This window comes from Gavia stellata, chromosome 18 (assembly GCF_030936135.1).
Source record: "Gavia stellata isolate bGavSte3 chromosome 18, bGavSte3.hap2, whole genome shotgun sequence".
Taxonomy (NCBI): domain Eukaryota; kingdom Metazoa; phylum Chordata; class Aves; order Gaviiformes; family Gaviidae; genus Gavia; species Gavia stellata.
The window spans coordinates 20,442,180-20,453,739 of record NC_082611.1 but is presented as its reverse complement, the minus strand read 5'-3'; the positions used below and the strand labels follow the sequence as shown (position 1 = coordinate 20,453,739).

General features: G+C 56.7%; 1 protein-coding gene across 1 annotated transcript in view; it reads right to left on the bottom strand.

Annotated features, from left to right (window-relative positions):
- Positions 1-333: 333 nt before the first annotated feature.
- The window catches only part of LOC132318654 (hydrocephalus-inducing protein homolog), a 147,464-nt gene continuing 136,237 nt past the window's right edge, over positions 334-11,560 (bottom strand). Inside the window, exons 69-84 of the mRNA XM_059826627.1 lie at positions 11,352-11,490; positions 10,845-11,010; positions 10,270-10,417; positions 8,797-9,004; positions 8,325-8,546; positions 7,594-7,763; positions 7,203-7,401; positions 6,870-7,028; positions 6,468-6,748; positions 5,902-6,121; positions 4,850-5,062; positions 3,255-3,418; positions 2,787-2,937; positions 2,143-2,373; positions 1,301-1,525; positions 334-813 (exon numbers count right to left, since the gene is read on the bottom strand). Coding sequence (XP_059682610.1) covers positions 334-813; positions 1,301-1,525; positions 2,143-2,373; positions 2,787-2,937; positions 3,255-3,418; positions 4,850-5,062; positions 5,902-6,121; positions 6,468-6,748; positions 6,870-7,028; positions 7,203-7,401; positions 7,594-7,763; positions 8,325-8,546; positions 8,797-9,004; positions 10,270-10,417; positions 10,845-11,010; positions 11,352-11,490 — 3,376 coding nt within the window. The remainder of the gene's footprint in view (positions 814-1,300; positions 1,526-2,142; positions 2,374-2,786; positions 2,938-3,254; positions 3,419-4,849; positions 5,063-5,901; positions 6,122-6,467; positions 6,749-6,869; positions 7,029-7,202; positions 7,402-7,593; positions 7,764-8,324; positions 8,547-8,796; positions 9,005-10,269; positions 10,418-10,844; positions 11,011-11,351; positions 11,491-11,560) is intronic.

Below are 11,560 nucleotides of genomic sequence, written 5' to 3'. Positions count from 1 at the left end.
CGCCAGGTCCCGCTCGGCGATCACGGCCCCGCCGGGCCCCGCACCCGCCGCCGCCACCGGCGGCCACCTGACCCCGCGCCGCCGGCCCGCCCACGTGACCCCGCCGTCGCGCTCCGCAGCACCCCCGCGCGGCGCGGAGGCCGCCGGCTGCGCCCCGCCCCGCCGCCAGGGGCGCCCTTTCGCCGATCGGGCCCCTCCCGTTGCCTCAGCACGGGCTGGATGGGACGCGCTGCTGGGTTTATTCCAAAGAGACCTTTAATTACCCCCGCAGTTAATTAACGAACGCCCACGGCCAGAAGCAGCGTGGCCCAGGGACCCCAGGAGGGGCACGAGTCACGGCTGAGGGGGCAGACCCCGGAGGTAGTACACCCAGGAGACCCCCGGCCCCTGACCGCCGGCAGCCCCGGGGCAGGAGACCACCATCCTGGTGGCGACGGGGGCCGGGGCACCCTGGAAGGCGACGGTGATGAGGGCAGTCTTCTTGGAGCGCCAGCGCTCGGGGCCCCTGAGGGTGAAGGCCGGGTGCTCCACCCTGTACTGGAAGGCCGTGGGCTGGAGGAAGACGTTTTTGAAGGGGATGGAGGTGGTGCCGCCGGCCTTGACGGGGAAGGGGCCCTGGGGCTTGGGCGGGAGGGCGAGGCCGAAGAGGGGGATGCTGTACTCCCCCCCGAGCCGGGAGGAGAGCCGCAGCGTGGCCCTGACTTCGCCCAGCTGGCAGGGCTCGTAGGTCACCTCCACGCTCACCGCCGAGCCCCCGGGGCTGGCGGGGGCCACGCTGATGGTTCTCTCTGTCTGGAAGTCGGGGCAGTCGGTCTGCGCAGGGGAGAGAAGAGACGGGGTGGCGGGTCACAAAAGCAGAGCCGGCACCTCGGGGAGAAAGCGATGGTCCCCCGCCATCACGCAGGCCGGGGTCCCTCTCCCGTGCCTGTCACTGCAGCTGTCCCACCCACACCATACCCCTGGTGAGCACCCACGATCGACGGCCACGAGGACTGTCCAAACCTGCCGAGCAGGGACAACCCTGCACCCAAACCCCAAGAGACCCTTCTGCCAGAGCTGGGGTTTAGGGTGGAAGTCCAGACCCCACAGAACCTGCAAGAGCAGCTCCAACAAGGGCAGCAGAGAGGGGTCTGCGAGTGAGGACAGTCCAGCTAGAGACAGATCCAGTGTCGGTGGGAAGACCCCCCGGGCTCACGTGGCCGCCCTGGCTACGCCAGGGCAGGATCCCTCGACAGAGAGGGCTGATGCTGGCCAGATGAGCTGCCTCCCCCCAAAAGAGCCCAGGGAAAGCTGGGGTCACCTGGAGGAGGTAGTCTGTCTTCTGTCGGGCGTAATTCGTGATTTTGGTGGTGATGGTCTGACTAGAGCCCAGTGTGGTGCGGAAGTAGAGGGGCTTCTCCGTCCTGTGCGTGGTGGCTTTCAGGTGCAGGTTGTAGTAGAAAGAGCCCAAATCGCTGCTCTGAAGCACCAGGCGCCCGCTGCTCTCACCTATTTTCATGGGCTGGTACTCAAAGACAAGGTCAGCCTGGGAGGAATGAAGGGAAAAGCCACTGGGTCACGCAGAGATGGGGAAGGCAGGGCCTGGGATAGGGGAAATCGGTCCCTGGTGTGCTCACGCAGTGCTGGAAGGCAGCCCAGCACCCTCCCTCGCTCCAACTCCTTCTCTCTGGGTCAGAGCCCTGCTGCATGTGGGGGACAGTTCACTTGGGGGACAGTCCCCAACATCTGAGCGCCCTCCAGCACTATCCCAGAAGCTTCCCACCCTAAAATGCCCCTATACTCCCCCAGGTCACACAACGCCTCCTGTCAATCCAGGCTGCAAACACCCTGCCAGTGGGGTGAGGCATGCCCTGCAGCCACTCCAAACTGAAAATACCCACACTAAGTAAGGAGCACGTGGCACAAGGACCTGCCACGTGAGGCCTGATGGGAGCATATCACAAGGGGCAGCATGGCAGACTCCACCAACACAGGGCGATTCCCGCTAGGGATATTCTCACACACTGCTTCACCTCCAGATTACTAGCAGGTCGGAGCTGTCACCCTTGGAAAGAAGCCCCAGATGGTTCATGTAGGGCAGAGCACCCACTCCCAGAAAGGCTGCAGGAAGAGGAGAGCGTACAGGACGAGCTTTGCTCCTACCTCCGACTGTGCAGGAACAGTGAAATGTGGGGGAACGTTGACATCGGGCACTTTGCAATCTGTGGCAAACGTCACCGGGACAGGCAGAGGGTTCTCCACCTTGACGGTGGAAGACACTCTCTGCCGAACAGCGGCGGTCATTTCAACAGTGCTGAGGGGTCCCGAAGCGGTGGCCTTGAAAGTCACCATGTAGAACAAGTACTCCTTGGTCACCTCGTTGAGGAAGGTCACCTGAATGAGAGAAAAAGGGAAGCACTATATAAAAATACACCAGCTGTGCTAAGCCAGCCCAAAGAACCCCCCAAGCCCAGCACCCTACTTCCAAGAATGGTGGTAAGCAGCCACCCAGGAAGAGTGCCAGACTGGGGAAAGCATGTGTGGTATTTCCACTCTGGAGTCTCCTGATTGCCTGTTGCTTCCAGCTCACCAATGGCCTGACCCACCTGTGCTCCGCAGCCCCCAGTGGGACCCTCGCAGAGACTGACACGTGAGTGGGGCACGTGGAGAGGTGCCTGCTGTTCAGTACCCACCCAGGACACCTACAAGCCCACCAGTGGGCACGTGGAGGTATGAAAACAGGCACGTAGCTTCTCAGTGAGCAAACAGCTCCTTGAAGGGCTCCACAGTCTGGTGTCCACACTTACCGTTGCGTTAAAGACTCCTTCCTTGTAGGAGAGGAACGTGAGCTTGTAGTCCTTTTTGGCAGAGCCTGGCACGTCAATGTAGTCCAGCCCCTGCAGCACAGAACTGCTTTCCAGGTTTTCTGGTTTGAGTATGTCCACTACCACGAGGAACCTGTGGGTGAGAAGAATGCAGTGAAGCTCAACGGGAAGGACTCCCATAGGATACCCATCGTGGGGGGGCACAACACAGCTCCTCACACCCTCAATGCCTCAGGCAGAGGGAGACAGCTCTCATCCCCTCGGAGGAAAACCCTCCAGGATGGGTCTGCATAGGCAGAACGTGGGTAGGGTGATCCCAGACACCTATGGCCAGAAATGGGCCGAGGAGAGTAAAAAGCTTGCAGGAAGGACCTTCCGGGCAGTGGGAAGCCCTTCCTTGTGCTGCTGCAGGGATTGCTGGTGGGACGAGACTTCCTGGGCCGGACTCACCTCTGCGGTCTGTTCAGCCAGTTGGAAACAGGGATGAGCTCAGTGTAGGAAGTCCGACATGGTACCTGCCGGAAAATGGTCCCTGAACACTTTGGGGCCTCAGCAGTCCCTTGCAAGAGGTAGTACAAGCCTGTCCCATCCGGCAATGGGAAGAAGATGGAGCCCTAGAGACGAGAAATAGGATAAGTGAGCTCTCCTGCTCTCTGTCTGGACGAGTTACTGGCTCTCGAGCACACCTGGGCAGTCCCATGTCTCAGGCTGTCATTTGAGCAGCTTTGAGCAGGTCCAGCTGGCAGAGCTGTGACCGCAGCCCTGTGTCCCACGCAGGTGGAGATGGCAGTGTCATACCTGCTCGGGCTGGCACAGCCACGGGACACAGAGGCAACACGTCTGGGCAAGGCAAGGAAGCACCAGCCCTGCAGCAGAGCTGGTCTGACCGTCCTAGCACCCTTTTACTTGCCTTACTAATGTGGGCACGTCAGCTGCCAGCCCTGTGCTTGTGCAGGGACAGCCGTGGTAAGGGGGTGGCAGTCCCTACTAAGCTTGACTGCCCCGGCAGTGCTGGGATTAGCCCCAGCATTACTGCCAGGAGAGCAGCCTGTAAGCTAACACGGCAGGGTCCCACCAGCCAGGGTGGGCCACGAGAAGCTCATAACCAGTACTCATCGGGTGCCAATGGGTCACAGCCACCTGCCTGCAGCACCTCCTCTGCCTCCAGAGCAGCATGAAGAGTCCTGCAGTTTTCAGCAAGGCTGTACATTAAAAAGATACTGAGCCTATGCAACCCTACAGGGCACAGATCTGCTCCGCACCCTGGAGATTGAGCCCAGAAGTCTCTGGCCTCCACTCTTGCTCTGGCCTAAATTCTGGTGTGGTGTAAGATCAGCTAGAGGGGGCCAAGGGGCAGGTGTCTGACACCCACCTCCAGCACCCCGGAGCCGTTTGGAATTGACCCCCTTGATTTAAGAGCTTGTCCCTGGTGCATCTCAGAAATAGTGCTCATGGAAACAGAGGGGCCAGTCACCCTACCTGCCCAGCCTGAGACCTACAGGAAGGGCTCTTTCCACATCACCAAAGGTGATGTCAAGAGAGATGTCCGTGTTGTTTCCCACCCGACTGCTCATGGTGAGGGGGGGCACTGAGAAATGGCAGGGCAGCTTCGCCCCTCTCGTTCCCTGCATGCTGCAAAAGGACCCCAGCAGGGCAGTGCTGGCAGAAGCAGTCGCGCCCAGGGCTTGGGGAGCCTGTGCAGCCCACAGGGCTGAGCACGGGGGGGTCTCCGAGCCCCCCTGGGCTGCACAGGCAGGGACCAGGAGCTGCACAGAACGAACTTCATTTCCTGGACCTTCAGACAACCTGGTTTTTCAGGTTAGCTGCTCCAACACATTTAATGGTCAGTCCAGACTTCCCACCTGCAGTTTCCTTACACCTGGCCTCTAGCCACCAAGAAATCCAGCTTCCAACATGGGATCACAGGATAATTTCAGCTTGGAGGGGACCTCTGAAGGTCATCTTGTCCAACCCTCCTGCCCAAAGCTGGGTGAGCTATGAGGGTCATGCTACCGAGGGTCAGCGTGCTGGCACAGCTCACATACCTGATGCTGCTTCTTCTCAGAGCTCATCGTTAGGGGTTGGTAAGTGATCTTGTAGGGCTTGTTTTGTTGATTGGCCTCTAGATGGAAAAATTCAGGCCCCTTCCAGTGTTCCCCCTCAATGACAGGTTGCGCGGTCCAGGCCTCATTGCTTGGGTTGGACAGGAGGATGGTCTGGCTGTGCTCCTGGCGCACGTCGCATGCGAAAGTCAGTGTCTGCAACAGAGGAGCACAGAGGCTGCTTGGCCATACCGAGGAATCCTTTCCACTCGGACTCTGACTAGCTCTACGCACAGGGAGCAGCTTTTCCTCGTCGTACGCAAAATTCCCGTTTGAGCCATAGATTTTGGTGTAAACCAAATTGTCGGTTCTTAGAGAGGGAGAGGAAGGGGTGTTTTGCATGCTGGGTGAAGGGGGATGCCGCCTCCCAAGGAGGGGAGAAAGAAAATGGGGAGTCCTGGAAGGAAATCTCTCCTGTGCAAGGACAAGACCTGCAGCCGCACAGCCCCTTTGTGGGCAGGCTGGAGAGCAGCTCCGGGCTCTCTTTTGGGAGCAAGAGCCAACACCCCCCAGCTGCACCCTCCCGCGATGCCCGTGAGGGCCAGGAGTCCTCCAACGCTGCATCCCTGTGCCCTAGGAGCTGGATGCAGACGCCTTGCCCACTCCTAGTGCTGAATGCCCTCCCCAGTCCCGACAGGGAGGAAAAGTGTGGCTGCGGGTGCAATACTGGGAGTACAGCTGGACAGCTCTGTGGGGAGGGTCTCAGAAGAGCCCTGCAGGGTGTCCCTGCAGCAAGGGTGCTGCAATGCAGAGCCAGGACAGCTGAGGTGCTCGCTGGAGGAGCAGCACCGTTAACAGGGGAGGAAGGCAATTACAGGGCTCAGAAATTTTGGGAATCCTGCCCAACGTTTTTTTCAGGTCTCTGGGATACCCAGGCAGGATGACAGGCAGGAGCGAGTCTATGCACGTAAATATCCTCCAGTCCCTGCCCTGCGAGAGATGTGGTGCAAACGGTGGTGCAAGGAGAGGACCCATCCTGTCTCTGCTCCAGTTACCTCTTTGGTCACAGGGGTCTCCATGCAGCATCCTGCCAGCGTAAGCCGGAGCGGCTCACTGCCCTGGATGAAGCACTTCAGGTCCTCGTACTGGATAGCGTGGCTCAGCTTACAGGGGTGGAAGGTCACAACAAAGGGGACATCCATTCCTGGGGAGATGTAACCCTTGGCGGGGCTGATGGAGAAATCTGGCTTGAAGCTCGCGATGTCCCACTTAAACCTTGCCAAGGAAAGCACAAGGACAGGAAGGAAGGATTAGCAATGCGGAGGCTGCGAACGCAACGTGCCGTTTCTAATCCTCTTGTGGGCTTTTCCACCAGATTTCAGGCATGACGCTGAGCCATCTGGCAATAAGGCTTCAGGCTGGCCAGGACTCAGCTGCACCCATCTGTAAACAAGGTTTTGGTTGTATCCCTTGCTAACTTCCAGGGCCTGACTGCACAGCCTTGGCTGCCCAACTCTCCACTGGGACGGAAAAGCAGAGGGGAACTATCTGGGCAAGCGACAGCTCCATCCAACCCTCATCCAAGCTCTCAGCCCTCAGAGAGAACAGGGTTTTGCATTACTTGACTCCTATGTCGCCCGTGTTCTGCATGATGATGCGCCGGGATGTGTAGCTCTGCTGCACCACCGCTCCAAAGCTGAGGTGTTCCTGGTCCAAGCTCACATGGATGCCCTGGCAGGAGCCCCGCACCATGAAGAGGGAGCGCACCAGGCCGTTGCACTCCATCGTCACTTCTTCGGTGAATGGCTGGATGCGGCGTTTTGGGGAGAAGGTCACCTCCACTTTACAGGTGTCTCCTTTGGGCTTCAGACTTAGTTCGGTGGTGGGGTTCAAGCAGAGAACCTGCCCAAAGAAATGAGTGGAGACTACTACTACAATTGTAACTACTAGCTCCTGCCCAGAGCAGCTCATAGCTACCAGCAGGCACACCAAAGTGCTCTCCAAGTGAAGGAAGGAGCCTTACCCCAGCTTCTTGGAGCTCTGGCATGGTGGACATGAGACGGAGCTTAAAAGTAAGAGGGGCAGCACTGTTGTTTGCTATGGTGACCATCTTCTTCACCGTCTGTCCGATGGAGAGGGCTCCCAGCTTCACCACCTTTCCTCGTGGTTCCACAACATCAACCTGAGGTAGGAGAGATTAATATAAAGTGAAGGGAAAGAAGGAGAAAAGGTTTTCTGCCACCCTCATGGCAGAAAACCAAAACATGGTAGGCTGGGGAAGAGATGAGGAAAATGAGAGAGAAAGCCATGCTGGCTGCCTGCCACCTGGAGTTTTAGGGTTTGGATTTCATCTCACCTTCATTTTCATGCCCCTTCCTCGGACCTCAACAGTCTGCTGGCAAAGACCATTGATTTCAAAAGGGATGAGCTCATGGTAAGACGCAACCTCTCTGGGATAGAAAGTGATGGGCACCTCCACTGTCCCTCCTGGGCGTAGGACCTGCCCTGGGAAGTCCACCTCCAGGTACGCGGTGTTGGTGAACAAGCAGTTCAAACTGGCAGAAAGCACAGCGAAGAGGAGCAGAGGTGTCACAAGGCTGTGTGCGCTCAGACAACAACATCAGGGCTACTTGGGGCTCTCCTTTCTCCTCCCCCTGCATCTTCAGGATTTCACCCACAGTGGTCACGAGGACATGGAGCAGGCATGCGCTAAGCAAGGGTTGAAGGAGTGTGCGGAGAAGGCCTACCTCATATCCCTGTCTGCCTTGTTTGTGATGACAAGGGTCCGCTGGGCAGGTGGCATCCCAGCATGGTAGATGAAGCAGGCTCCAAAGTCGAGTCTGGTGGTGGAGAAGTGGACAGCGGGCACTACCACAGTGGCCAGGAACACGCAGGTAAATGTGGGACCCTTGCTGATCTGGTGGGGCAAAAGACACCATGAGCCAGGTGAAGAGGTGGGAATTACAACCCCAAACACCAGAGATGGCTGAGGAAGAGGATGGGGGACAGCTGGCTGCAGTGACAATAAGGAAAAGCAAGTACCAAAGGACCCCAGAATAGAAAGAGAAGGCGGAATGCTTGGGCTAAGAGGGAAAGGGTTTTTGAAGAGTCATGGCCCTGCTTTGTGCAGCCATGTGCTGGCAAGACCGTTCTGAGCTGTGGGACCCGACTCAGGAGGGGTCTGGCAAGGAGAAACAGCTCCATCCCCGCGCACATCTAGAGCCCCTCCAAATTAGGGGCAGAGAGGGCCTGGGGCATACGTCCTGCCACAAAAGCACCTCCCAAAGTAGTCCTGGATAAGCGCTTAAGTATTAAAATATTCCATTCAGAAGCTGTCAGGCTCTTTATTGCAGCAGCAGGAGCCTCTCTGCCTCGTTCAGGCTCTTCAGTGACGGAGCTCACCCCCAGCCCTGGCCTCCTGCTGCCAAGCTGCTGCGTAGGGAAGGCGAAGGTCCCGTATTAAACACTGGTGCCTCACCTGTAGCGTCAGCTTTACATCCTTTAAAGAGCACATCTTCTGTGGGTGAAACACCAGCTGGGTCTCTGCTTTCCCCTCCGCCTGCACGGTGCCCGTCTGAGGGGTGACAGCAAGGACCTGCTTACGGGCTGGGGGGCCGCTCAGCTCCCACGAGAAGGCGAAGCTGAACTTGCCGTTATTGCGGATGCTGAAGATGCGCTTGATGTTCTCGTTTAGCTGTACCTGCGGGGAGAAGATGGTGAGGATTAGGGCTTGGAGCACATGCAAAGCGCTGGCTGGCCCAGCAAGTGCTCCTTCATCTTTCACATTCAGCTAATGACCTGTCTGAAAGATCAATCTCCCTCCCTCTAGAGACCCACAGATGAAGAAAAAACGTTCCCTCTTAGTCAAACATATCTGCAAAGCTCCTGGTTAAGGCCGAATCTTGCAGGGCTTTGTGGGGCAAATGGTTCAGGGAACCAGCGCTGCTCACCTCCTTGAGATCAATGACGTTGACCTCCTGGGCGCTGAGCTCAGTGACACAGCCGTCGCCGTCCTCACAACTGACAGACGCCTTCACGCTGTAGCCGGTGGCCTTGATATTCAAGGAGAGGGGCTGGGTCTTCCTCTTGACATTGCACTTGAGGTTGAAGACCACCTCTCCTTCTAGTGTTGGTGTGAAGATGACTGTAATGGGAAGCCTGGGGAGAAAAGATCCTTTTTGCTCCATTCACTGCCTCTTTGCTTTCTTGGCCCCACATTGCCTGCTCTGGGAGGGCAGGCTGTGCAACGGCTGTGGTGAGACCCCAGGCCTCGGAGAAACCAGGAGCAGCACTCTGCCCTTCCAGGGCCTTCCACTATGGAGCGAGCCCTGGTGAGAACTGTTTAGGGTATGATGATCCCATGCAATGAAACGGCAGAGGATACAACGACAAGGCAGCAAACCCTGAGCTAACACTGACCTTACTGCCCTGCCCATGTGCTACAAGGCAGCATTGGGTTAAGACCCCACTTCTGTCCCACACACAGAGGAGGGCACTCCTAGACACCCCCAGTCTCTCTGATCTATACGACAAGGGTAACAGCCTCTTTGCAAAGAGGAATCATCCAGCTCCCGTGACCGCTGTGCAACGCGGGTGCCACCAAACTGCCACTTTGTAATTTCTGTGGATAATTTCTGGGTACGTGATCAAACACAACCAAACTACAGAGATTGAAGGAATTACCACCTCTCAGGTGAGCCACAGTAACTGATACAGGATGTTCTCTTATCTTACACCCTGTGGCGAGCCAAAATTCAGCATCTTTTAAGCCACAGCAAAACTGCCTGGAGCTAACGCGTTCTCCTTACACCCAGGCAGGCTATGAGTGGGCACAGGGACATTTGTGGTGGATCAGCAGATGAGCTGGTGACCTGCTTGAATTCATGATCATGTCTGATCACAAGTCACACCTGCAGTTCACAAGAAAAGAGCATCCATTTTCTGACAGGTGATCCTGCAAAACACAGCTAGCTGTGTAAGCCTGTTGCTGTCCCCCATGATGGGCTTATATGCTGCTTGTGTGCTTTGCTGCTCTTGGTCGCTTTGCCCAGACCATGCGTGGTAGACTCTGTCACTAAAGGAACACAGAGGAGAGAGGAGACCGTGCACACTTAAGGCTGCTAGCCCAGGGGAATCACAGAGTTAAAACCTCCAAACATGCTTTTGTCATCAAAACTAGAAGATCCAAAGCCTGAACTTCTCCAGGAAGGGGGCCTAGAAGACCGGGGTAACCCCGGCACAGCCACTCTACGGAGAAACCTGAAGTTTCATGGTGTCCCCATTGGGAAGGAACAAAACAAGGCAGACGTATGCTATGGCCAAGAGTCACCGGGTGAATGTGGAGGGGAGAGCGTCTCAAAAGCAAAATGATGGTGCTGCATTTGGCACATGGGAGAGGCAATCTGACCTGTGAGCCCTGTTACCTTGAAAGAGGAGCGATGGAGCCTTCCAGGGGCTCTATTTTCACGGAGGTGTTGCATCCCTCTGAGAAGAGAGAGCTTTCTCTGAAAGCAAAGCTGAAGGCTTCCTTCTCACTGTTGATCATATAGATAGTCTGGCGTACCTCGTGCCCTGGGGAGAGGACAAAGCAGCTGCTGAAAACCTTTTGTTCCTCTGGCCACCAGACCACCACTGCCCACTGTGCTCCTGCCTGCCGGCTGAGCCCAGCAGGCAATCTGCAGTGAGAAGCACTGCCTGCAGCATGGCACGCTCAGGATGCCAACATGGAAACGTACTTCTCACCCCCTGGGCTCCCCCGCATCACCCCCAAATCCCCTCTTGGAAACAGCCCCAACTACATGCCGTATCCCTGACACATGCCTTCCTCCCTTCCCCTTCCTCTCCCTCCTAACACTTGGGTGCCAGGAGCTGGATGCTCTGCTCACAAGTGCCTGTTTCCATTTCCACCTTCCTCGTGGGAGCCTGCTGGAATAATGGGACTGCTGGGCCCCTGGAGAGGTACGCTTCTGAGCACGTAAGCTATAATCATGGTGCTCACCGATTAACAGCAAGTGGAAGTTCAGGTGGGATCTGTCCAGAGTCACGAGCGGGTCGGTGGTGTTGCCCACCAACAGGAACGGGACCGAAATGCTTTGCTCAGGGATTGTAAAGACCCAGAATGATTCTGTGATGTCCAGGTGCCGGGGGACGAATTCAAACTTGATCTGGGGGAGAAAGAGGCAAATGAAGGAAAGTTGCTGCCCCTGGCTGGGTAAGGGGAGTGGGGTGCAGTCTATACCACCAAGAAACCCCCCAAACCTCCACCTGATGTTGCTGTGAGCTCAGAGATAGGCTGTTGTGCCACTTACAGCCCAAAAGCATGGCAGATGTGGGGTACAGGGTGAGGACAGGTTCATCTGCCAGCTCAGTTACATTGCAGTCAAAAGTTTCTTCATGGTCTTGGCAAGCTCACAGAGACATGGGATGCCCAGTAAGTGTAGATATAGCTGGTGTTAAATTGGCATACACGTGTACCGGATCTACTTTCTTAATTTTCTGCACCCACCTCTGCTTTCTTCCCTGGCTGGATCTGACCTCTCTCTGTGAGGCAGAAGAAAGCCACCTGCTCTGGTGGGGCTTCAGGGTCTTGGCAAGTCCACTGGAAGGAATACACGGAACTGGTTGGGTTCATAACCCTGATGGTCCTAGGCACACAAAGCAAAAAAAAGGACTACTAAGGTCGTGTTGGGATGTTAATGACTCTGTCCTGTAGCA